The 27,515-nt window shown below is 42.5% G+C and overlaps 1 protein-coding gene across 4 annotated transcripts; it reads right to left on the bottom strand.

The window, feature by feature from the left end:
* Positions 1-1,014: 1,014 nt before the first annotated feature.
* Positions 1,015-27,303, bottom strand: gatad2ab (GATA zinc finger domain containing 2Ab). Of its 4 annotated transcripts, none has more exons than XM_079350275.1 (11): positions 27,066-27,303; positions 10,020-10,328; positions 6,243-6,366; positions 5,906-6,037; positions 5,659-5,730; positions 5,441-5,557; positions 5,073-5,252; positions 4,704-4,953; positions 4,193-4,584; positions 3,802-4,033; positions 1,015-3,642 (listed from the first exon to the last, which is right to left on the bottom strand). In XM_079350275.1, the coding sequence occupies exons 2-11, from the start codon at positions 10,313-10,315 to the stop codon at positions 3,509-3,511; spliced, it is 1,929 nt and encodes a 642-aa protein (XP_079206401.1). In that variant the 5' UTR covers positions 10,316-10,328; positions 27,066-27,303; the 3' UTR covers positions 1,015-3,508. The 4 variants fall into 4 exon arrangements, with proteins under 4 accessions (XP_079206401.1, XP_079206398.1, XP_079206400.1 ...); XM_079350272.1 differs by having other exon boundaries at positions 5,073-5,273; positions 27,066-27,302; XM_079350274.1 differs by lacking the exon at positions 27,066-27,303 and adding an exon at positions 26,916-27,006 and having other exon boundaries at positions 5,073-5,273.
* Positions 27,304-27,515: the final 212 nt, after the last annotated feature.

Genomic DNA, 27,515 nt, shown 5'->3' with positions numbered 1-27,515 from the left:
ACAATGATATTATGGGCATATTGGTAAGTGATAGTTGATTTAAATAGAGTTGAAAATTGTCAACTTATCAATGTTTTCAAAATTGTGTCTGGAAAAACAGCTGAGTTAAGAAGAGTTTATGGTTTTAATCCACTCCATGTACATTTCTTTGATAAACCCTGAATTGGAAAAAAGGAAAGAAACATAAAAAATGTATAAACAAATCAAAATTCTGATCTGATGACTTGTGTTTTCAAAGACAGCTCAAAATATCAGCAAATCAGTGTGAGTGGTTTTCTTTCATGGCTTATTTTGTTCCTGGCAGACTGTTGATGATGTAACAGCTACAAAGGACCTTAAAATCAATCTAGCCTGATTTAAGATACCAGTATGTAGGTAAAAAAGAAACTATGAGACATAAATCCAGCAAGGCCATGGAGTAAATCCTTTTTCTAACAAAACCCTGAATATAGACCACTACGAGCATTACGGATGCAAACTCACACTTTATAGTTTCACATGACTTTGTTTTGAGACATTACGTTTCCAGATAAGGTTTATTTACTGGGCTTGGATGTGTTTGTGTTGTCCTCCAGCGTTTCAAAGGCCACTGAACAAATGTGATTTTGGAACCATAACTATTTAAGTGACGACGTTTCATTCTGCTGAAGACAAACTTACGTAGCTGCCTGTCAAAAGTTTTCATGTTTCATAACACCCAGCAGTATTTTATCATTTCTGTTCATTGTTATCCACCAACACATTTCCCGCATAATTTTCTTAATTTTATTTACTTTTTGTCCTCTTTTTTCGTCTTTTGTTTAAAGATGCAACCACTTTTTAATATTGGCCCCATTTCACTGAACACAAAATAACATCATTGGAAAATGAAATATTGGTCAACTTTCATTTCAGGAAATTCCAGATAAATTTAGAAGCATATAATTCCCAAATGAAACCATTTGGAGACTCATTTTGTGAATATCGTCTCACATGCTTAATCATCCTAAATGACCAGGCAAACCAGCCATAAAGTAAGGGGTTAAAATTAGTTTTATTATTTGATAGAGCAGAAAAAAAATCCAAAATAACAAACAATTTTCATACAATGTTTTTTTTTTTCCATTTGGGCTACACTGCATTCAGCAGAGCTCTGAGCCCAAATGAACGGAATGGTGATATTGTTGTCTAACAGTAGCAGCAGCAGGCAGTAGTCAGGAAAGCACAGGGTTACACTTAGCAGGGCACTAAATGAAGGGCTTCATCCAGATCGCTTATTTTGCATCCACAAGACGCGGGGCGGCTACCTTCCTGCCTGTCAGGAATGTACAGACAACCTGTTGGATTTCTGATGCTACATTGACACAGAAATACTCAACATGGAGAAATGTTAATTCAACTTTGTATAATTGTATTTCTATTAGCAATGAATATTTGCACCATCCTAAATGAAACCCTCGTGTACAGAGATGACACCACAGTACATAGTGACTAACTTTAAGTGATGCCCAGTTAGCAGAAGAATCTGTGAGCTAAGGTGTGCAGGAAGCAAGTTCCAACAGGACAGCAAGACTCCAGGTATATCATGACAACGTGATGAGATAATCATTACCGTTATTTCAATGTGAAAATCACATCAAAATGAACACAGTGGATATTTAAATGCTTCTGTCAGGATTTGTTTGTTTTTTTTAAGAAACACTGCTTGTAAACATCTTTATATTAGAAATATCCACATTTTCTTAAAATTTAAGTTTAATTTCTTGACATTTTCCAATAGAACAGCTACGCCTCTGCTTTATGAATTAGAGAAACATGACCACCTCAGTGAGTGAAATTAAAGAAAACACATCGTTATTAAAATATGGTCATCTATCATATGAATTCCCCAGGTTAAATGTCGGACATGTATTTACTAGCTTATCCTGTGCTGCTGCAACCTGATAAAAAAATGCACAAGAGCTCATGTGAAAGGCATAGTTAGCTCAATTCAAGGACCGGACATAAATCATACACACTCCAATGATAAAGACTAAGAAGTTCATGTCATGTGTTGCTATAGGGTTTGTTTTGCATAACTACATTCTGAAAGCTGTCCAGCTTCTCTCAGACCAATCGGGAGGTGAGTGGGAGCCACTGGACACATGAGAGAAAACAAGTGAATATTAACGTGGAGATCCATTCAAATGTAGGGCATAAGGATATATCTTTACTAACATGACCCTATAAATAAACCCAGAGACAGTTTGTCTATAGAAGAAAAACAATTCACCACAACCTATGACTAAAAGCAAAAAAAAAAAAAATGTCAAAAATATGACATTCCTTACACCCCCTCAGTTTAGCATGAATTCATGTTTATATCCAGAGAGGGTTCAAATAAACTAGAAACCTTCTAGCAGAAGGGATTCCATTTGGGCTCCACTAGTTCTTTGGAAGGTTTTTTTTTTTTTGTTTGTTTTTTCATTTTTGTTTTTACAATATTCAATAAGAATAGTCCTCCAAACATATGCTCCATGTTTTTACATTAATCAGTGAAACCTTAATCTTTATTCTTCCACTTCATCTTAGAAAAAACAAAGTATTTAAAAGTAGGCCACAACATGGAACCCAGCAGATGTAAAACCACCTCAACAGTAACATTAGCCTGTGAATTAAGACCTGAACAACAGGCCACTTCCAAAGTCTCAGGGAGCACAATATTCCAAACACAGTATATGACTTATAGAAGAAAAAGACAAAAAAATCCTAACATTCATACATACAAAATAATCCAACACACATCCACTTCTCCACTATACACACACAACTCTGTGAGATAGAGAGAAGAGGCAGTCTGTGTGCAGATAAAGATCTTTTTTTTTTTTTCCTTTTGTTAAAGTCCTTTTTTATGTTTTGAATTCATTTTTGCAAAGCTGAAGCAGTTATTATTTTGTGGATGGTCCTCAAAGCGCGACCACAATCCCTGGGGTGAGGTCTATGGTAAAGTTCAGTTCGGCCAACGCGTGGGCCTAAGTCCAACCGGCTCAGGCTGAATAAGAGTAGGACGTAAGGCGTGTATTTTACTGTTTCACCAAGTGATTTTTTTTTATTTATTTCCCTGCCTGATCCAGAGGCAGGGGGGGGGGGATTCAGGGAGGATTCCTCTTGCTGCAACTGCGAGCTTCAACCAATATCAGGGAGGCAGAGGCAACATTGCTGGAGAAGTTTGTGAAATTGTACTCTCCCATTTTAAACCCAAGGTAGTAGAATTAAAATTGATACACTCCTTGTATTGTGAGGAGCCGTAAGCTGTCGCAGCTTCACTCCAATTTGGGATGAAGAGTCGAGTTAGAAAGATGGGATCCGAAATATCTGTGGAAGAAGTGGAGGAACGCCCTGTATCCAACACAACACTAGGCTGATTCTCCCTCGTGCCATTCTGGCCAGAGAAAGGGTCCATAGAAAGGATTAGAACGATAATGTGAATGGCTGTTATTGATATTAAGAGGGGTAATGGTTATGATGTCAGTAGGGAGTCAAGATTGCATTATTTCCATGTGTTGGCTGCTTGGGAGATCGAACGGGAGGGAATCATGTCCAGCAGGTACTCTCGCTGACGCTCCACAGCAGAGGTGGTTTTATGGGCAGATAAGCTGGGGTTGACGTAGGCCATAGTCACACCTGGAAGGAAACGAACACGACAGGCGGTCAATGTGCTGAAGATTTATCTGTTCGGTTAAAGACTCAGGAAGAAAAAGTAGTCCACTTTAGAAGAAAGTGATTATCCAAAGGAAGAGCAAGAAAGCAAGAACAAGTAAGGCTCGTCTCGTGTGTATCTACCTGCGCTGCCCCCGCTCTGCTTCCTCCAGGCAGCCACATTGCCCTGGTTACTGCTGCTGCTGCCGGCGCTGACCTTTGCTCCCTGCTGCAGCGGGCGTGCTGCGGCATGCTTACCTGACCTGCTGCCCAGTGCTGCTGCTGTCACCGCACTCTGCAGCTGAGAGGAGGAAGTGTATGCGTGGGCCAGACCACGAGAGCTCACTGCAGCCTGGATGTTGTGAGACAGCTGACTCTATATAGAGAAACAAAGTGAGGGGAGACATGCTGACTGTTGGTACTGGTGTTAAATCGCACAACAATTTATGATGACTGCAAATGTACTGAAATCTTTCCACCGCTCTATAAAGCACAGTTTTGGTCAGTGACTGCGACAATGGAAGGCCAAGCTCACCTGCTTAATGGAGTGGTGGCCAGACACAGATCTGTGCTGCATGGCAGCCCTGGCCTGCTTGTACTGCTGAGACACCAGCATCTCACTCTTGGACATTGAGGGAGAGTTAGATGAGGTGGTTTTAGAGACAGATGAAGAGGACGCAGCCTGCTGGAGAATACGCTGCTCTATCTCCTGCTCCTGCTGGAGTGCCTTTACAAAGGCTGCCTTCAGCCGGTTGGTGTGCTCAGCCTTCAGGGCCTTCTTCTGATTGGACGACATGCATTGGTCACAGAGGATAGTCCCGGCTTTCTCCTTTCTCCAACGGGAAGTGAAGTCAGTCTTACACTGGGCGCAGGTGTGGGGCTCTTTGGGAAGGGAGCTGGCCATGGCAGCAGCTGGGCCCAGGTTGCCTAGACAAACAACAATTTGCTTTGTTGAAACAGATATAAGCGTATATGATCTACAATGTAATCCACCAAGAAACTATAATATCCCCAAACTAGCGACAACAGGGCAGACGTCTACACACCCCTGCCGTGCATCTCCAGAAGCTTTTGCACCACCTCCTCCAGCCCCAGCAGGTAGATGAACTCATTATTGGCTGCTGAAGGAAGGAAGTTGAACTCAGGAGCAGGAGGTTTAGGCGGAGGGATCTCCAGCAGTGTCTTCTCCAACTGCTTACGCAGTGCAAGCTTAGCAGCCGCCTGCCTGCTGGCAGGGGAGTCATTAATGCTGGAGTTGGGGGACAATGAGGAACCTTTTAAGCTGGTTGGAGAGGCCTGGAGAAAAACACAAGAGAAAAGATTACATTATTTTTATGCCAATAGAACAGAAATGTTATGAAAGGGCTTTTTTTTTTTTTACCCCTGAAATGTACGCTTGTAAATAGTTTTCCTACCTGAGGGATGTTAACCATGACATTACTGTTGGCCACGTTCGCCACCCGAATGAGTCCCTGCTGAATGATTCTCTGGCCCTGGACCTGGACATTGGGCACAGAAGCCCTGGGGGCCAGGAGCAGTGGAGGGGGGCCTGTTCCACTGTGCTGCTGCTGTTGCTGACGTAGACTTGCTATCTGCTGAGGAGTCATTGCAATAGGCTGAAAGCAGCACATACACAGAAGCAGCCATCACCATGAAGAGCGGGCGGGGAGAGGAAAAGAACAATATTTACAAAGAGCTCTTGAAAAGCTTCACTTCTTCAAATGTGCCCTGCATAATGTATAAAGTGATCATAAGGAAAAGAGTCACGGACCCTCACACTAACCTGCGCCCCTCTGACAAGTGGCGGCATGACAATCTGAGAGTTGTGTTTGGACGGTACATGTTGCCCACCTCGCACCAAGGGTGGAGGGATCACCGTGCCTGAGCTTCGACCTGTTACCTGGGAAAGCAGACACATACTCAGTGACACAAGTATGCAACAGACGTGGAGCATCCTTAACTGTATATAGCAGTATTCCCTCTGAACATTATCGTAATTACCTGGTGGGGTCCTTTGCTTGATGTGATGCTACCTCGAACCAGAGGAGGGGGAGTGGCCACTGAGCCAGATGTCTAGAAACCAACAGGGTTTGATATTAGTCTGGGAAGCTGTGTGTACTTCAAAGCATACATTCATTTTTTTTTTCAGAATAATGTCAAATGTACTCATGGGGAAAGTCTTAGCATAACTTTTCAACTACAACAATTCACATTCTTGATACATCCATCAGAAAGACTGGGATTTCACCTTCTGCGCAGAGCTTTCCTTCTGAATCTGGCTCTGTCGTAACTTCTTAAGCAGCACCAGCTTGGCCTCTTGGAGTCTCAGTTCCTCCTGCAGCTGTTTGATGATGCGCTCCCTCTCCTCAGGAGGACTTTTCTGTACACACCGATAGAGATAATAAATAAAAATAAAAAAACAACAACAAACAAGAAAGGAAACTAAGCAGACATACATGTACAATTTTCAACTTTGTCAGAAAATTCCCCAAAAGTAGTTTTCTTAACTGCACTAAGTGAGAATAACAACTTCTAAAGCAGTGAAGAAAAAAAAAATCCAGACGGATCAAGTTTGGTTTTCCTACCATCAGTTTATCTGTGTCAGTCTTGGTGAAGCAGTGGCCATTCATGAGAGGACTGGAAGGCTCATTGTCTGATAACACAATGACATCATCAGGCGATGGAGGCTGCCGTTCCTTCTTTATGTCACTGAGGAGGGGGGGGGGGGAGGGGGGGGAAGGAAAATAAACCATTATTTTCAAACTGTCTTTCACAAGTCTTTTAATGACTACACACTGTATTCATTTTCATTCTACAATTACACTGTTTTCTATTAAGTGCAACTAACATGTATGTTTGCTGTAAATCCAGTAGGTGGCGGTAGATAACTACGGTTTCATCAACCCTGTTTTGGAGCAAATGTGCTCTGGGACACACAAGAACCAAGAGATCAATAATGGAGCAATGGCGGCAGGGCAAGATCGCAACAACCCATTATACCCAGCGATAGGTAACATCAACGAGCAGACCTCCTGCAGCCAGTCAAACACAACACGCAAACAGATCAATTAACTACATTTCCTTTCTTTTCTTTTTTCTTTTCTTTTTTTAATAGGAGTTAAAGCTTCAAGCCTTTGAGAGAATGTTAAGTGGCTTTTCTTGGGAACTAAGGAGAACAAAGGCGATAGTGGCAAGCTACATACGCATCATTCTCGAGGGGGTGGAGATAAGACGAAGGGGGTGGTTATGACTTTTACAATGCGTGAACGACTTCAAGTATAAAATCTGCCTCGACACTAGTGATCCTGTACGGACCTAAAAGGATCAGCACTTTAGTGAAACAGAAGTCTGAGTGGGACGCAGGGGTGCTGCAGGATGAGGCGCTTTAGGGACTGTGATGAATGGCGAGCGTGTGAGAGGCAGAGGTTCAGGGCCATAATGTGGAGTTATGCACGCACTCTTACTGTTACGTTATATAATTGTTCAGGCGCTGTGAAGAGCCCCAGGGATTCATGCTTAGGCCCAGTTTACCACCCAGACAGGGCCTCACCCCTCCCCTCTACCTCCGTGGCGAGGCCTATGGCCTAGCTGGAACGGCACAGCCTGGGCCTCAGCTCTCCCCTCCCTCCCAGCTGCCGACACCAGAGTCACAAGCTGAGCAGAGCGGAGGTCCGCCGGAGACACTGAAGAGGGTGACAGTGAGGGGGAGGGGAATGCATGGCCAGGAGCCAACCTATTGTGTACACTCTCTCTCTTTCAGTCAATCACTCAGTCTCTACTTCAAACACCCTTCCCCCATCCTTACTTAGTTGTTCATCTTTTATAGTCCCGCATACTCACTGACGCACTTCTTCACGCTTTTTTTTTTTCCTCCTACGTTTGTACACGCCTGTCTCCCACCACGTTTCTCTGCCAACCTCTCTGTCGTCACCCCGGCCGTGCAACAGCTCCCCTCAAACAGACTGCATACAGAGTTCAACAAGGTCAACCATATGACAAGGACTGTGTTGTTTATTCCAAACCGCTATGAGACGAGAAGATCGGCAGACTCCACAATCAAGAGTCAACAATAAACGCCGACTGTCATACTCTTCCATCTGATGAGAACACAACCGTCACCTTGTTAATACATGATAATGCTACTTTCTGTAAAGTGCTCTGTATCGTACTGTTAAAGACTTTCAGCATGCTCGTACTATTCTGGGAGGGATTACCTCTGCTGAAGACTGAACCAGCAGCACTTTTCCTCCTAAGCCCCGTTTACGTTCTGAGCACTCAAACATGATAAACCACCATCCACAGATCATACAGTAGTAATCAAATGCTTCATCCTCCTTCAGACACACAACCCTAATGGCACTAGGTTGCCTTGATAGACTTGGCCTATTAAAAGAAAAGAAAAAAAAAAGCCACGGACTAGCTTGTGATGGTTGATACCACTCTATTGAGAACAGCTTACACAAGCATCCCAACACACAGCAGCTTGGTTACGTAAGGTCCAATGTTTCTGCATGCCTCGGCTTCTCCGATCACACCGGCTTCACACTGACCCCACTATAGGATCGCTGAATCAGTCATTATTAGGTGCAGAGCGATTGTCAGGGCCAAATGCAAAACTGCAACGTGCCATTTTTAAAACATGTAATGCTCTCTATGTTAAATAAATAGATGAGCTATTATTAGGAAAACGAGCCTGGAAAAGAAGCACTCGGATATTTTTAAAACGGATACATGACATGTACTTAGAAGGAGATCTTGTCGTCTATTCTTGGTGACACAATTTATTCACTTACCCTGTTTTTTTTTAATTTGTTTTGGGTTTGTTTTTGTTTTTTTTACAAAGTTGCCCTACACACTCAGCCCTCAGTATACAGCAGTAAGTTCATCACCTTGCACTCAGTAAACACACAAACAGGGAGGGCAGGTTGGAAAGGTGGGGGGGCAAAGGTGACCCTCCTGATCTCGCACAATCAGACCCAACACACGCTCAGCCTGATCACATCTCTGATCCACTTTGACGAGCATCACATCACTCCCGAGTATTTATTGCTCTACCCAGCACGTCACATGACATCAGGCATTTCTCTGCGTGGTCATGTGACACACCCACCACCCCCACATGGCCCCTCCTTCCTCCAACTGCTCCTTCCAATGTGGAAACCATGGCAACGGCCAGTTGGAACCAGTTTGTGACACATAGCCTTCATTTTGTGTGAAGTGCGAGGCAGAGTTCAGGTGCTGGAGTGAGAGAAAATGGAGCCCAGACCTCAGGAGCCTCAAACTTTTCAGAACGGGGGCAGGCTGATGAGAACCGCTCAGCGACTTCCTGTCATGAACTCCTGTCAGACCACTTGCGAGTGCAAAGTTAAACAGAAGCCTCGAACGACAACAGACTCTTCTTTATGCACAACTGCGCAGTGTGCGTGCATGCAAGATACCCAAAGTCTTCAGTTAAACAAACAACCTCGGAAAACTCTTCAAACCAGCTCGTATGCAAAAATGCTGACAAATATTGAGCCTGGGATGTCAGCATGTATGAAGTCCCACACTTTGTATTCACCCCCCCCCCCCCCGTCTTAAAATGGTTCAACATCACTTCAGCATAATCACCTAGCAGAACAGCAGGAAACTGTTGTTGTTTTGTTTTTGTTTGTTTTTTTGCATTTTATGCCCCGACTGATATAGACTTGTGTACAGGGGGATTAACATGCATTAACTCAAGCTGGAAATACTTACAAAGGGTTCATTGTGGACAAAGTTGGCTGCCTAAAGCAACACAGAGAGGCCGGAGTAAAGTTAAGGTACAGTGTTTATGGTCTCCCTTTCATCGCAGCTGAGATGAATGACTCCGACTGTGTCTCGTGAACCCTACAACAATATGATCTTTATGAACAACGAGCTCTCAACCCCTCTAAGACCTGCATGTCACTTCACGAGTTTGATAGCAAAAAAAGCAGCCCGTGTTCACATCAGACCCTTGGTGCTGTCACACAACTCCTGAAAAACTCCTCAAGTTTTTGTTTGTTTGGTGGCGAGCTGTTTGTGTGAACGCAAACAAACATTTTTTCCCACTCAGACTTGATCTGGACTTTCTCCTGCCAGCCCCCTCGATTTCTTTTTTTTTTTTTAACCGCAGACAGTCAGTGAGTGAGCTGATGTTAGAATGTGGCAGGAAATGAGCCCCTCCCATCCCGTCCGACCGGGAAAGTCTCCCTCTGTGACGTGCATGTGTGAATGACCAGATCAGAGGGATTTCAGGGTCTGTCCTTTCCGAAATTCTCGACAAACGTTCAGGATTTTAAAAAAGAAAAAAAAAAGAAAAAAGGTGTAAACATCTCCTCAGAGAACTTTCTTTTTCTCACCTTTTCGATGTGCTCATGTCAACGGGCTCATCTCCGGTCTGCACCTCCACCTTGATCGTGGCCTTCACTTCCCCAGCTTTCAAGATGCTGGCTGCTACTTTCGCTGCCTGCTCACTCTTTAGCTTGACACCATCAGCTTCAGATGCCACGAGGGCCAAAGGAGCTCCAGCTTCATCCCCTTTCTCCAGTTTAACACGTTTACTGTCCATGTCTCCGGGTGACCCAGGAGCAGACACATTGTCCTTCTCCAGAGCACGCTTCTGACTGCGCGTTTGACGCACTGCCTCCTCTGACATGGCTGCTCTCACCCTGGAGACGGAAAAAAAGAAACTGTTAGCATTTAGCAACAGAGAACAGTAAAGTTGAGGTTTGGACGGTACACGAATAAATAAATCAAGGTGTGCTGTGAAAGTTTTAAAAAGAAAAAATGCTGCAGTGCCCACAGAAGTTTTGTTAGGCCCCGTGTCCACCTAACGCTGTGCGCTCGGGAGTGTTTCCATGAAGCGTTTGTGAGCTGAGGAGAAAAGCGCCGCACGTCCATCCTGTCTCTATGACAACAGTCTGTTGACAACGGGGCGCAGTATGACCGACACAGCTCTGTTACTTTCCACTGCACGTTTTGTATTTGACATTGTTTTTAAGCCCGGCAGACACTAAAATACGAGAAACATCACACATGTGGACCAAAGCAGTCGTGACGTCAACAGCTCCTTTCTGAAGAGTTTCAACTTGACCGCTTGGAGCGGCCGCACAAAAACGACAGAGTGCTTAGTCAGTACATATCCCGGCAGTCCAGGATACCCAAACAAAAGATTTCAAATAAAAAGTGTTGTCCAATGAGAAAGAAGTGGTCCTATAACTCTTGTAGAATAAACTATTGGTTGAGTTAACCTGTCTGAGCTATGATTATGACCCACTGTGTCTGCAGCAAACAACGCCAACCATCTAAAGCAAAAGACACTCAAAGTTAATTTTAAAAAAAACAAAAAAATATATAATTGTTTTGGATGATGGCATTGAAAACTCTACGGAGGATCTCAAAGTGTCAGAGGTCACCAATCATTTCTTGATAGTCCTAGAGTGTGCACACACTCACACACACAAATATGCATACATGTACATAATGGGAGAAACCTCAGGTAATAAGCTGGCAGTCTTTGCTGTGTAAAAAAAAGGGTACATCCTGAAGTGTATGGGATGTTCCAGATGTTGACCCAAATCTCACTCACTAAGAATTCTGGGAAACCCCATTACTTGGCAGAAAAAGAAAAAAAAAGCTCCAACAGGAAGTAACATTTACTTCAATATAATAACCATTAATGTGTGACGTACGCACTTTCATTTGTTAAAATAATTCAGCTATGACAACATGACTGATGGTTAATGATTTGAGCTTCAACAAACAGTATAAAAAGAGGTCCACCATCTTTTCTCGTACAGAAAAGCACACTTAAGATCTTCCTAATCCAGCGTGACATCATCACTGCTCCACACGACCCCATGGCAAGACTCCCGAACACAAACAAGATAAAACGCTTCGATGTAGAGACGGAGACTGGTAGGCCACAGACTCATCTCATACAGGCAGAGTTCATTCTCCAGGACTTCTTTTTAGAGACAGGTGAGCTGACAGCATTACACTGTGCTAATACTAGGAGATGTTGACGTCACCATGACCTCCTACATGCTTATAAATGATGACCGATTGATCATAGAACAATGTAAACACACCTGCAGGTGTACAGCACTTCATTTGATCAAGTAAGTACATTACTGTCAAGGTTTAAGCATTTATAACCTTGTTTTTCTCTTTCATGTTCTCCAAAAAAAAAAAAAAAAAAAAAAACTGGGCTGCGTGAAAAATAAAGAGCCAACAAAAGTCACTTGTACCTGCCTTATTCAAAATTATAGTAACTCCGGGTGGTTTTTAAAAGAGCTGCCAGCGCTTTTATTTTCTCTGTAACACAGATTTATCGTAATCTGATAATTCCATCAAATCATCTGAACAACGCTCCACAGATATTTCACACCTGCAATCACAAACTTCTGCAGGCGAAACAAACTGACGAGTAACAGCACGTCGGCTTCAGCAACCAAACCAAACACGCTTACTAGGGATGTATAAAATAAACCGTGAAGGCAATTATAAAATCGATTCAAAGGAGTCAAGACTCACATCGGTACTACTGAAAAAAAGAATCGCAGTCATGAACGTCGGCAGCTGTAGAGCAGAGCTGGTTGGTTGTAACAAGCAGAGGTTACCATGGCAGCTGCGAAGCAAAACCATAACAAACAGGTTTGTAGCCTCGCTCGCCCAAAACGAGCTTAAAAGCCAACGAGATTACGAGGTGCATTTGTGTTTTCATCAAATAATAAAAGGAATCTTTTTCAGTCATAATTTGTGTTCAGTCTCATTTTGGTAAATAAATCGTGAAGGAATTGCATCATGAACCCAACATCATGAATTGTATCGGGAATCGATTGAATCGTTACGTCCCTAATGCTGACCTATTTAACATTATTCAACTGTTAAAAACAAAAACAGACAATTTATTTTTACTACAGTCGTAATGTTACCTTCATATCATCCAGCCAGCTGAGCTACAGTGTGATGACACTTAACAGGACCCTTTACTACATTTATCTCTTGTAGATTATCATATCAGTTGTTTTTAGGGGATTCTGATGTGAAATGAGGAGAATTTGAAAATAATTTTCTCACGTGTTTTCCATGACAGACAAATCGGTAAAGTGTCTACAAGGTTTTCCAGGGAACACTCACTGACAGGGGAAGAAAAAAATGAGATGGGAGGGGAAAAAATGATGCAAGATACTACATGACGAGATGAACTTCTGTAGCATCAGAGAGCTAAAAGACACCGACAGGCAGGAAATGCTTGAAGGAGCAGGAGGATTTTGTGGCACAACTTCAACAACTAACAAGGTGCATAAAGAGTGAAAGGCTTAGAAGAGGTTAAATCACTCCAGTAACACTTGCAGTCTGAAGATCAACTTTCCTTAACAAGTTAGAAGGATTGTGGCTTTCATCGAGGTCATCCCTTGGTCAGGTATTAAACGCTCACCGTTCCAAAGTCCTAAAAGGTTTTTTGATGGTGGTGAGTGTGTCACAATCTAAAATAGGAATGTGATCTATAAAAATCCTAACAGATGTAATCTGTAAAGCTTCACATTCAAAGAACTGAAATGTAAAGAGAGAAAGTGGAACTGCTCTTCAATAAGACTGGAGTTTTCTCAAAGCATTTAAAGGGGACATTATGACAGATCCACTTTGACAGTGTTTTGAAAAACTATTTGGGTAACTTGAGTGTCTATCAACCTACAAAATTTGAAATAAATCCATCCAGTAATTTGTTTGTAGTCTGCTTAAGTCTTACCACACAGAACAATGCTCAGTTTCAAATTGTCTCAGTTTGTGACATCACAAGTTGGATTCTGGTAAAAAAAAAAAAAAAAATCCCCTCTCTTCCTCTGGCATCTCCACCTCCAGCCAAGAGCAAAACTTTTGCACAGGTCTGCCATTTTTATTCTCATTAGCGAAGGAGTGATGTCTACGGGGAAAACTCTGGGGTGTCATTACATTTAAAGGGACACACACACCAAAACGGAACGTTCTGAGTGAGCTGGTTTCTACAGGGTCACGAACCTTCTCTGGTGTTTGATTCATGTTATATTTTGATCAAAGCACAGCACAGAGGTTTCATTTAGAGCACAGGGGACTGTTTGAAAAGGATTAAAAAAAAAACATCTGTGAAGACAGATTCTTTTAACTGGAGATAACATGCAGGAATCGTTCAACAATTTGAAAGGTGTTGATTTAGGTGATGCTACAAATAAATTCTTAAAAAAAACAAATCAAAAAAATAAAAATCTACAATGCAGCGAAAACCTTCAGGTCTGCCTTTGCAATACGAGTGTGAGGAACCAAAAATGCACCCTGCTCTGGTGCACAACAAGGACAGATGTGCCCTGCTGTACCATCCCTGGACACAAAGGCTATCTATCTTCCACAGATGACAGCTTCAGTGTGGGTGTGCAATGTGTGCATAACCATACATAACACCAAGTGCTGTTAAAAAAACAAACAAACAATAGTTTAGCCTGTAAGATCGGAGAAAGAGTGGCTGTAACAGCGAGGTGGTGAACCATGTCAGGTACAAAGTGACTGTAACCCTCTGGGACAGTGCAGTGTCAAAGCTGCACGTTAGGGACAGGCAATGGTTGCTAGTTTCACATCCTAGAGACACGTGGCGACTTTGGTCCCAGATGAGGCCGATGGCATCATGAATCGAATGTTTCATTTGTTCGATGTATCAAGAGGAGACAAACGTGTACAAGAGTGGTCCTTCCATATGCTCAGTGATTTTCTATGCAATCAAGGCCTCACAGTGACGTGTGCTAGATGTCAATTGTTGCCGCACGATCCATTTCACTCAGCCCTCAGTGAAGGAGCACAGCTCACGAAAGGCCATTATTCATTCAGTGCGAGCCGTGATGACCTGTTGTGTGAGGAAAAAGTTAAGAGCCCTCTACACTATGAGCTTGTGAGCATGCAAACATCATCAACACATGAAGAACGTTCAGCGAGACGAAGCATCTGCGAGGTAAAGGTGAAAACCTTTCAGAGGATTCCATTAAAAAGAAAAACCGTGTAGGTCGGCAGAAATAAAAAAAAAACATCAACTCGTCAGAAAAATTAGATGGTGTTGCTCAGCTCAGAGTCGGTCGTGACACGAGAAAACAGCAAAGATGCATTTCAAATGGTGATATTCAGGGTCACTGTTGGAAACACTTCAACTTCATTACCCAATCAAGGGGCAAAGATTCTGCAACACAAACTGCGCTCGAGTGATAAGATGTGTGTTGTAATCACTGACTCGTGCCAGACTGAAAACCTGTCGGGCTCCAAATATCTCGGAAAAAAAACATAGCACTCTGTGGCTGAGCTAACATCAACAAGTTTGGTTTGAAAGAGGCCATTAAAAAATGAATTCTACAACGAAGAAATAAACAGAGTGGGATCCTGAATCAATCAGTGCGAGCAGTCCAGTGTGTAAACCACTAGATGGAATGAAGCTGTCCATCAGAGAGTCCCGCTGGGAGAGGGTACGGATCCCAAAACCCTCCCACTAATGGACTCAAGGGTTTGTTTATCCCATTTCTGTATGCTTTTCTTGATTTTAACTGCCTTCCAGTATTTCATTATCTATACTATGAAATGCTGGGATGTGCAGTGTACAAGATGGGCTTAAACAATGAAATGCCATGATTGTTTGTAGCCTCTACGGTCATATTTCACCCCAAAGCTACCAAGAGCAAAACAGAGAGCAGTGGAGACGGTGAGCACCGTTCATGAAAACAATAAAAAAATATATTTAATAAGGTGTAATTTTCTGATTGTTTGTCCGCTGTAACATTTTGAAGAAACAATCAACATGTCCACCCCGCCACAAAATCCAGCAGTTATGTGCTGGACCGTTTGTCTCTCAGCTCCGCTCTACATCAAACCTGAGGCTCAAAAGAGAGAGCCTCCGTAAGCCGACCGTTCCAATGCTGCAATCAAGTCAGCTCCTTCTGGCAGCTTATAAAGTTGCACAAGTTCAGGCGTCGTCTGGCACAGTCCCGTTTGAACCGCTCTGCCTTCCTGCACACTGACGAATGGTCAGCTTTAACAATGTGAAACACAGGGGTTTTTTTTTTTTTAACGGGTTTGTGCGTCTGCAGACGGGTTAACCAAAGGATGCATGTGCACATAAGAGGTTACACCTTCAGTCCTTGCAGAGCCTTGAAGGGTAAACCAATAGTGAAGCCCGTTGGAGAGCTACTCGCATACTCACAACTGAGGTTACATCAGTTACTTTATTTTTTTGGAGCAAACACAGCGCTCTGTTTGTCCATGTTCACACACCACAGCAGGCTGTTACATTACTGACAATACAACTGTGACTGTTGTCAACCGTAACCTCCAGCTGAAACCCTGCATGAGATTAAAAAAATAAAAAAAAAAAAGAAAAAAAAAGAAAGAAGAAGCTGCGTGAGATGAATATAGTCGCCTTTCTGCGGATCAGAGGGGGCATCCCACCCAGAGCTGCTGTTGGATCTCGCAAAAGAAATGTAGGAAGATTTGGATCCATTTTTCCCTGACAACAGCAGTTAATGCTGAGGCCTCGTTGTTAAGGTGGACGCCTTCTTTGGAGCAAAGATCACAGATTCAGTAGAAGACCAGAATGGTGCGCCAGAGAGTTGGGTTTTTTTTTTCTACACCTGACCTGGGCATTAAAGTCCGACAGACACAACCAAAGGATCCACATCTCGCTCACTGAGGCTCACACTAATCACTGAATGACGTGGTCGTCGTTTACGTACACAGCATCAAAAATGTTAGCACATTGAGCAACCATTGTCGACGTTGTCGTTTATACCGATCAAAAGACTTTGACATAGAAAAAAGGATTACCTACAACAGCGAGGAAAATGACGACGGGATGAGGGAGAGAAGAAGGCCGTCAGTGATTAGTGATCTGTGTCTGCTCCTCTCAGGAGACTATAGAGGAGGAGTGGATGCATGTCCCTCTCCTTAATAAGGCCTGAAGGCAGAGCAGAGCTTAGACAAGGGAGGAAATGAGGAAATGAGGGATTTAGAGGAAAACGAGAAAAGATAAATGGACTTCGTGTTCAAATTTGTCTAACAAACAAACATGTATCAAAGATGCACAAATGAAAAGTAAGCTACGGGCTTACGTTCGTCTTCTCGTCAATAAAACGAGGGGCAAGGAGGAGATCTCCCAATATCTTTGAGGAGGGCGGCAGGATTTGACGCACTTGAAAGCAAAAATGGAAATCTTGTGACCTGCGCTGACACTACAGGTTCAACTCTCAGTCGCTCTCCTATTGTGTCCAGTAGTTCATAGAGAACAGATCAATGGCACAGGCTCATCCCCTCAGGTAGCGTGCAAGCCTCTCATCTCCACTACTGTAATGATGTCCCCACTGGGACCCGACTCAGCCAGCAAACACATTAGCCATTTAAAAAAAAAAAACGAAAAAAAAAAAAAAACGGAGGCTATTGCACTGTGTCCTTCGGGTTCAAAAGGAGTGGAAACATACACATACTGACCAATGCAAGTATGGATTATCTGTGCACAATAAAAAGACATCAGTGTGACAACTGTCTGGCTGAGGGGCTCTGGTGCATTTATTATTAAATTAGTTTAACAGCCAGATATCTGACCCAGAGGCGCGTCCAGGCAATGATTATCTGACGGTGATGACATTCTTCTCGCCGCCATAACGAGGTGACGCTTCAGCTTCTTGTCAAGTCACTTCCTACTTATAAAGCAAATTCTCCAATGATGAAATCACTCCCAAAAGGAGTCGAGTTCTTACCCGGAGGGATATCATCAAAATGAAAAATAAATAAATAAAAAAAGACTGGACTACCTATCCTAATCTGTGCTCACCAGGCGAGGAGTGGGGGCAGGGACCCAGCTGAGGAGATGCCATGGTTGGGGGAGGGAGAAGGGTGCAGAGCGCATGTGGCTAGCTGAGCCATAATCTAACTGTACCCAAGTGAAAAATACTCTTCCTTGTCTTCTCTCTCTCCGTCCTTCCCTCAACCCCTCCCTGCCTCATAACCCCCCCCCCCCCCCCCCCTTTCACTCTTCCTCCTCCTCCTCAGTTGTTCTGTTGTAGGCTCGGCCAGCCCAGTGTGTGTGTGTGTGTGTGTGTGTGTGTGTGTGTGTGTGTGTGTGTGTGTGTGTGTGTGTGTGTGTGTGTGTGTGTGTGTGTGTGTGTGTGTGTGTGTGTGTGTGTGTGTGTGTGTGTGTGTGTGTGTGTGTGTGTGTGTGTTCCCCTGCTGGTTGTGTCCTGAACGCCAAGGGTTAAGCCCCTGCCATTTTAACGCCACTGACAGATCAGACCATTAGGGTGTTACCTAACAAAATGGAAGCCTTTAACCCTGAATCTGCCAGACTGCCTGTGTGTGTGTGCGAGTGTGTGTGTTTGAGTGTGTGTGTGTGTGTGTGTGTATGTGTATGTGAGCGAGCAAGTGAGCAAGAGCCACAAGCACACAGAGAGTATGTGTGTGTGCGCATGTCTCCACCTGGATTCTCCCTCAGCAACGTGACAACGACAACAGCAGAAAGTCGAGGAAGTGTAAGCCACACATGAAGATATACCGACATTAGATTATGTACAGCTATGATTGTTTAACACACACACACACAGACACACACCATGCACTGCTGAACTGTTAAACGCACCTTTAGAGAACTAATGAATGACTAATAAAAAGTGCAATGCCAACATCTGGATTCTGGCGAGCGTGTACAGACGTGTGTAATCCATTAAAGCCTTCTTTTTTTTTTGTATTAAGAGAGATTTACACCTTTAATACACGTCATTGACTGACCACTGTATGACAAAAGCCACATGTAGCTAATGATAATGGCAGCCTTTAACATCTCAGTCAACCCTCTGTTCACGTTTTCAACCACAGGGACAGTCTTCAACTTCAGCCAAATTGCTTCCAAATGGTTCCTTCATAATCCTGTAAAAACAGAAGCCCATACGCTCGTATGCAGACTGATATCACGTTACATTCTGCAGAACTGGATGGCAGCAGGAAGTGAGTGTGTGTGTGTGTGTGTGGGGGGGGGGGGGGGGGGGGGGGGGGGGGGCAGCAGCTTTAAAAAAGGTGCAAAGAAATACACCTAGGATCACGGAGTGGACGGGAGAACACAAACGAGATCCAGTAGGTCAGTGGTCTTGCGTTTCTGAACGAAGGATGCATCTTCACTGTGGTGTGAATCTGAGCACTCTTCAGAGAGAGCGAGTGATTTGGAGAGGAAACATGATTCCAACCTAAATTGGACCTTGTTATACGCTGATGGTGGGACTATTCTGTAGGAGCATTGTCACACCTCACTGTCAATGTGTGCCGGAAACTCTCAAGATTATATGAAATCTGTATTTCACACAGGGACAGCTCACTTCAGTGTGTATGATTTGACTTTTCTCTGTTTCATCTAATCCGGTCGGTACAGATGAATGTATCAGCTGGTGGCTGTGTATAAGATCAATCAGGTGAGTGTGTGCCCTTGTTACGTGTTCAAAACGGTCAAAGCTCATATGAGGGGAAAAAAAATACATTTCTGTAGTTTAAAGCAAACCTGTTATTCACAGAAAGATTTGTCTTTGGAAGAGTTTGTAAAGTTGTCTCGTCGAATTCTTATGAAACGAGGATCCTGTACTCGAGAGCCGAGCGTATCATCACACCTGCAGTTTAGATGGTAGAAAGAATACTGCAACAAGAATGGAGCATCAAGGGCTGGATTTTGTAAGGCTACATAAACGCAACTTGTTTTAAAGGCAGACATATTATCCCCCTTTTTAACCTTTTCAAACAGTCCCCTGTGCTCTAAATGAAACATCTGTGCTTTGGTCAAAACATGAATAAAGCACCAGAGGAAGTTTGGGACCCTGTAGAAACCAGCTCTCTCAGAACGTTTTGGTGTGTGTGTCTCTTTAAATGCAATGAGACCCCCTGAGTATTCCTGGTAGACATCACTCCTTCACTAGCGACAATAAAAATGGTGGACCTGTGCAAAAGTTTCTCTCTGGGCTAAAGGTGGAGTCCATGGGTGGAGATACCAGGGGAGGGGAGGGGATTATTTTGAACCACAATCCAACTTGTGATGTCACAAACAAGAACATTTTAAATGGGGCATTGTTCTGTGTGTGGTAAGACTTAAGTAGAATCACAAACAAATGACTGGATGGATTTATTGAAAATGGTATGGGTCTGTAGAAACACTCAGGTTACCCAAATAAATGTTCAAAAACAATGTAAAAATGGATTTCCATAATATGTTACTCTTTAATAGAAAAGTTGATCCAAAAGGCTGCCCAAAATAAAAGAAATTCAAAGAATGAATATTTGGTCAGTCCATAATTATTTGCTAATTACTTTTAACTCCCATAAATTCCTGTTAATTCCCATGGAAAGTTTCCAACATTGAAAATTCACAGAATTTTGCAACCCTAAATACAGCCTCAACACTTGATGGGATTTCTCCACAATGAAGGCTGTCCACATTGTATACCTGTGCTTGTCCATGAACTGTACCGTGCCGAGGCGTGCCAGAGCTCAGGCAGCCTACCATGCCTCAACATAGATCGGCGCTCTGTGGGGTCTTAAGGAGCGAAGCGAGCTCTGCTGGATTGCTTAGAGTGAGTGTACCATAAGACAGTGTGGTTGGTGCACAATATCCAGACATGATATCACTTTTGAGTTTGATAACAAATAATCATATACTCTCTGTTGTGGTGGTGGGGGGGGGGGGGTTGTAAGCCATAGAGAGGCAACAGTACTGAGTTCAATCTGTAACATTAGCAGCTGAAAACTCCTCATAGGAGCTTTAAATCTCCACAATCCAAAAGTTCTGAAAGCCCCCCCCTCCAAAAAAAACCCAGACTTTACTTAGTTCAACTTTCTTAGTGTAACTAAGCTTTGCCGAATAAACTTAGTAAGACAAAAATAAAAAGGTGCACAGACGTGTAGCTTCTCCAGCTGGAGCTTCAGCTTTTAAATATATATATACACACACAAGTTCCTTTGCGGTTTTAAATAATTAAAAATCATCTCGTCATGACGTTTTTGACAGTGTTTAAGTTTGTGTTCATACTCAAAGCTACGGTGGATTTGCTGCAGGAGAGGTTTGAGAAGATTATACAATCTTTTTTTTTTTTGTTCATCCCAAGTCAGCAATGGGCTTCTTTCTACAGTAACCCATCTAGTCTGAGGTATCAATGAGAGCCCATGGCTTGTCATCATTTTGTCTACAATGAGTGCGGTCAGCGCCACTGTTGAATGTTACACAGATCACTTAAAAAAGGTAGAATTCAGTGATACCAAAGATTTTTGAGGAGACCACTGCATGCCACAATGAGAAACCAAATTCTATTTTGGAGTCATAATGGTGAACTTAGAAGTATGATTTGTCATTTCCTCCTAAAGCTGCAGACATCAGTCTTATAATTCCCCCATGTCACAGAGTTTTAGAAATGATAATGAGGTCATTTTGGTCCCTGTATAAAACGACGTGGTACAGAACCATCAATGCACCTCAAAGATATCTAAACCATGATTCAACCTGTGTGACACTTTAGTCATAACTGGGGTTTGACTTCCAAAGTCTGTGCGGGTGCAGCTTGTTTTATGATCGTTACAGCAGGCATTAAAGTGCATTAATAAAATATATGAACGCATGATGTAACAGGAAGTGAAGCAGGCCAGTTTGTATCCATGTTGCCAGTCAGTTATCAACCATTGGGTCCTGCAGGGGGCTTTGAAAGCCCATTTTTGGCAGTCACACATCTCTCGCTTCAGTCATTAAAACAAAATGTCCGAGTTTAAAAAAAAGAAAGTTGAAGTGTGTGCAGATGAAGACAATAACTCAGACCAAACTGTTTGTTTTGTACCAGACTGTAAACATGTTTGTTTCTGCTGTCAATTCAGACATTTCAGAAGGGGGGGGGGGGGGGGGGTGTATTTGACTTAGGGGTCTCTTTGAGCCATCTTCAAGCGAACACTTGAAGAACTGCAGTGTGTCTTTTTTTTTTTTTGTTGTTGTTGCACTTCAGCATTGGCTTCATTTTACAAAACTGGAGGTTGTCGCTTGTTGTGTAGAGAGTGAAAGCGATAGGATCAAAAAAAGCAACAGGCAGAAAGGACATAAAGAACTTCTGAAATGTGAAACCCATAACATGTTAATGTGACACAAGTCTTGTTTATGGCACATGACTAAAATTATTATCACCTATTTATCACAGCTCTAAAATGATGGGGATAAGCTTAGCTGGAGAAAGAAAACAAAGTTTCTAAATGTTGTGTTAAATTAAAGTTCGTTTGCTCTATTCATACTATGGGCTTGCCATAAATTTAAATTTTTTCATACCAACTCAATTTTTTTTTCCCCTTCTAAAAAAAACTGTAAATAGCAAAGAAACGACTAAACAAGTGTTGCATTTATTTATTGACAGCCCTACAAAATACTTAAAAGTTGATAAGAGTGGGAGGAAGCCCTGTACTTCTAATCTTTTTTTTATTTCTATACAGCTCCCTCATATCAACACTACATGGTGGTTTTATTTGACTGTATGTTCTCCTAGCAAGGGTGCATTTCTCATTCGCTCATGAAAATATTGCCAGGAACCTTAACAACTACAAACAGTAAAAGGGAAACATGAGGGCATGTTTATTGGAAGTAAAGTGACGTACCTGGTTAACAGGTGGTGATTTAGAATGACTCAGGAGGCTTTGGTTGTATAAAGGGTAAAAAGTAGTAGATAGGTTGTTTCTAAAATATTTGTTGTGCATCTGAAACTTGAAATTGGCTTCATGTAAAACCATGCCCACACTTTTTATTGTTCCTTACATGCATTTCTTCCTTTAATTGGCAGGTTGATCACATTGTAAGTGCCCGTGCTTCAGTCAATATGAAGTCCAACAGGGTAAACAAGAAACAGCCAGTCAAACACTAGAAGATTCCTTTCTTCCAGCTCCATGAGTTGCCTCAGGCCTTTGGGTGGGACCCTGTGGACAATATGACTACTCCTGTCCTCTGGCATCTGATGCAATAAACAAGGAAGCTGACTGAACAACAGAGAGCTCTTAAAAAAAGAAAAAAACTAAAACACATTCAGATCATACAAATACAGCGTAGATCTATCATCTCAGCTGAAACTCTCTTCCAGATCATATTTCTGGCAACAAACCAAACAAACCGCCATACCTGTCTGATCTCCTCACAGCTTGTATTGGTTAACTCCAATTGCTCGTGAAGGAAAAATTACTGACGAAACTTCACGGTGGAAGATGCACCCATCTGCAAGCCGAGTGTTGCACAGTATACCTAAATGTTTGTACCTTTTATTCCAAATGGCTCGGTACTACAATTTCTCAATGTCCAGTACTTTCCGCAGGTCAAATGTGGCTCTGCTGTAAGTGTCTGAGAAAGTATGGTCCAGACTGAGATCATTACACATTTTTTTTCTCCACTCGGCAGCAGTATGAACAAGGTAGTCAAGTAAAACCGTCAACGGTCAAATAGCTGTGCCCAGTCAGCTATTTAGGGTTCATACAGCACGAGCACCCTGCCACTCCAGAGAGGCATTGACTCTGCCTCAATATGTCGAGGAGCCTATTCATCATCAGCGTGTTCAATAACCAGCTTAAAGCCAGTAAATTTCCGGTTGGCGAACGTACGGGCTTGTCGAGCCTGTATGCTAAAGATGCTACAAAACAGTGTCATCTCAAACTTTAAATGTCACAAAGCAGCTCAGTGACAGACACCCAAACCCCTCCATGAGGTACAAAACACAACATGTTAGCATATAAGCTAGCAGGCTATCCCTTTCGTAGGGCAGTGATGAGCTTCTAAATGATGTTTTATGTAATAATAACGTTACGTTAGCATATCAGTAGGGAATCAGCAGTATCCCGAGCCTACATTGTAAATAGCATGACAAGCATATTAGAACATGTTACCTCCAGTAGTACATATTTATTAAGCTACTCATTTTTGTGTGCTTTCAAAAGTTAAATAACTAAAAAAAAAAAAACATCAGAAAAAATGTATAATGCATGGGCATTGTGCAGGGCAGGTGTATAATACCTAATATAATCCAGTTTAAATGCCATCACATTCCAATACATCAACATGGACTCAATCAATATAATCACAGATTAGAAATATGCCCTGATACACAATCAAATTAGATATGGAAGATATCATTGAAAATATTTTCCGTACACTCTTGAGTGTCACGGATCTGTAATAAGCACAATGAATGTGTCCAAATAAATAATCCAGAAATAACTAGTTTGCCCTGATGAAGATTAGATAAATGTTCAGTGTAAAAATTAAATAACAATAAAGTAAAGTAAGTAACGATAAATCTCCTTTTACACTTCCTGTTTCTGATTATTAGGTATTGAGAATTAAAACCTGTATCATTCATTTCAGTAATGAGTATCTTGATACTGAACTTAGTATCACACTACTACTAGTTCACACACGCATCCCTTCACAGATAAGTGTGCAGTGCACTTTCACTTTCAGTTGGTGGTCTGCTTACTTCAAGCCTTGCCTCTGTTTTAATGAGCCTTCCTTCCAGCAGCTTGATCTTAGTCTCAATAAAGACTAGACTGGAGCTAATAGACCATGACCAGCAGCCAACAAGAAGACTGGGAATTTTTCTGAAATCATGTAGATGAGCAGCCAGACTGTGTTTTTTCCTCTGTTACTTCTCTGTGCTGGCCCCCCCTCTGGACCTCCCCCCCTTGCTGTCGGTGCATGCGTCAAGCCGTTTTGAACCTCGATCTTCGCCTTCCAGAACAATCAGCCTCGTCCCTCCTCTCTTTCTCTCCCTCTCTTATGTGTATGTTGTCCATTCCTCTCTCCTTACATGTGTCAGGTTTCCTCTCACCTGTGTTTGTGTGTTTGAGTGGTCTCTACTCTCCCAGCTCTCCATGTTTGTGGAGAGGAGGTCTGGCAGAATTGGAGTTATCCAGTATCTTGTTTTAATACAGTCTTCATATTTGTTAAAAACTGGAAATTGTGAGTTCATTCAACTATAAAATGTTAAACACGTATGCTTGTCCTAAAAACAGGTCTCTCTCCTCTGATGCATTTCCTTCATCAAATCTGCTCTTCCTTCCTTTAGGCAAATGTAAAATATCAGGCCAGATAAATAAAACTGACTTGACAACAACAATCCAACCAGAGTCAGTCAAGCATCCATTCACTTTGAAAAATGCTTTTTCCCCCCCACAGTAATGTCTTTTACTTCACCATGCTTTTTTAGATTTTAAAGTACAATGCAGGTCACATGAGCGACTGTGAATGATTGTGTAGACTTTGTAGTCTTAACAGCATTTCCTGTTATCGTCTCACAATGACTGAGCTCACACTCAACCAGATACCAAGTGTTAAGTTTAAGTGTGTCTCACAGTGAGCTACACAGACACTATTGTTACAATGACAGGCCAGATTTGGATGGATTAAAATGATAACAGATATGTCATATTACATTACATAGTCATCTTGACACGTGTAGGGTCTACATTAATCATTGGAAGAGGTAAGATACAGAGACTGTTGTGGGGATTGTAACAAACACATGTATTACAGATCTGATCTCCAGTCACATGCTTCACTTCTACCTAAAAGTAACAACAACTACAGTAATAAACCATCTGGATTGTTTAGCTCAATATCAGGATTGAAGAGCACAATGTGTACCTTTGAAAGTTAGCGACACTATGCAAGGCAACCCTTAAGCAAATGAAAAAACGCTGAGTGAGAAAATTTAGTCAGTTGAGGGAAAACATAAGGTATGTTCAAAAGTGTCAGTCATGATGCAGCAAAAAAGAATGGATCTTAAAGTCATGCCTGTCTGGTTACATCACTCTCAGAAGATTTTTTTCTCTCCATACAAGGCACCCCTCCTCAGGCAAATCTAAAGGGCCATCATAGAAAGCAAAGCGACATGTGTTCACCATCACTAGCCGAGGGTGCCAACTGTCTGCTTGCTCTAAAAAAGGAGGACACTAAGGGGACAGGAGATAGATACACACTGCTGTTCAGCTTAAAGAACAGGTGGAACACTAAACTGACATAAGGCGTCCACTGACACGATGTGACCCATGGTTCATAGCTTCTTATAGATGTAGCAACTTCCTCAGAAATCAAACTCAAAGCCAAAGTAAATATCTTAATAATTCAGACACCTCACAAATGATGTATCGCATGTTTAATATCACATGATTCAAATCACAAGATGCCTTCAAATACCTGACTTAAACGGGAAATGGACGTCATGGTGGAGGTAGCAGATCTCTTAAAAACCTACGCGCAAGACATCTAGTTACATACATAAAGTGGTGAATCTGATCCTAGGAACACAAACCTTCATTATTTTAGACCAACCACAAAGTGTGTGTTCAGTTGTCTACAGCTTGGTGTAGGTGATCGCCACAGAGACACACACACCCAGACGGAGGCACCACCGTCCACCATTACGCCTCCATAAAAAAAGGCTTTTCACGGCTGAGCTAATCTGACAAAGTTGTGAGATCAATGGCTCATAGAGCTGTAACTATGCCCATCCACGGCTAACAGCACGAGTCGACTTAGCGAGAATCGGAGCCAAACTGGATATGAAATGCATAAACTTTAGAGCCCCAACTTTGCCCTTAAAATGAAAGCTACTAATTTCTTTCAAAACCCATCAACAACAACAAGCTACCTCATGCTAACGTTAACTTGGCTTGCCATCAACAACCTGTCCATCTGTCCGGCTACAAAAAAACAGCAGCTAACTGACGCGAGCTAACAGACAATCATGATTACTGAGTTAAAAGTAACCAATCTGAACTCTGGACCATATGTTCCTTTGACAGTGAGCATAACGGTTATGATATGTTGCGTGGATTTCTGTACGCGTCCAAATAGCGACACACGACAGACAATGAAATCGACCCCATCTCTGTTAGTTGCTAGTCATTTCGAGGCTAGCGAGGCGAGCTATGTTAGCCCGCTAACGCTAACTCCCCGGACACTCAGACAGACAGACGGTCGCTGAAATTATTCACCAATAATCCGGTGTTAATTACGTAAATTATGACACTTTTGTCTCCGAGTTTACATCTTCTTTATAGGTCTATAGAAAGAACAACTTCTATGTTATCCAACTGTAGGTGCATACTTAAACAAGTTTGCCGGGGAAGTTTGAATAATGCTCGACTTTTAGAGACGGTGTGTTGTTGGCAGCACTGTGTGTGTATGTGTGTGTGAAAAACAGTGTGACTGTTACCTTCACTTTAGCCCGGATCAAGCTATGCTAGTTAGCTCAACTTACGTTAGCCGAGCTAACACCAAAAGAGAAACTTCCCTTCGTCGTCATAATTTGATTGAAAACTGAATAATGAATGAGTTGGCATGATAACGAAATATATGAACTTACGGAGTCTAGGAGGAGCCTGATCGAGTTCCCCCGCGGTTTTCAGATGTTTGCTGCTGGTATTTAACTGGCTTCGGTGTAAAAATCCCGGGGATCCCCTCTCTTCTTCTGTCCGCTGCCACTCCGGTTGCCAGATAATGTAATGAGCCACCACAGGCGGCGTCATGCTGCGTTCATACACACCTCGGAAATGTTACGTTTCCAACTGATGGGATAGAGGGGAAAGACTGTTTGGGAATTGTTCAGGGAAGCACTGAAGAGAGTGAGAGAGAGAAAAAACTCCAAACAACAATTAACACATTTAAATGTGTGAATAAGTAAACACCATTTTTTAATTGCGTTATAACTTATTGTTGTGGTAATTATACTACATTTCGTGGATTATAATAGGTACATGTCTGACATTTACAATGATGGTCTTGCTGCCCCCCCCCCCTCATTTCTAAGGTTAGG

This window comes from Symphodus melops (assembly GCF_947650265.1).
Source record: "Symphodus melops genome assembly, chromosome: 8".
Taxonomy (NCBI): domain Eukaryota; kingdom Metazoa; phylum Chordata; class Actinopteri; order Labriformes; family Labridae; genus Symphodus; species Symphodus melops.
The sequence above is the reverse complement of the archived record's forward strand: the minus strand, read 5'-3'. Positions and strand labels throughout refer to the sequence as shown.

Excerpts from the sequence above, each read along its gene's own strand:
- gatad2ab (XM_079350272.1), bottom strand. The coding sequence starts at position 10,315 with ATGTCAGAGGAGGCAGTGCGTCAAACGCGCAGTCAGAAGCGTGCTCTG. Across the intron at positions 5,274-5,440 it reads CACTTGTCAGAGGGGCGCAG|CCTATTGCAATGACTCCTCA; the intron begins GTTAGTGTGAGG and ends TGCTGCTTTCAG. Across the intron at positions 4,585-4,703 it reads TCTGGAGATGCACGGCAGGG|GCAACCTGGGCCCAGCTGCT; the intron begins GTGTGTAGACGT and ends TTGTTTGTCTAG.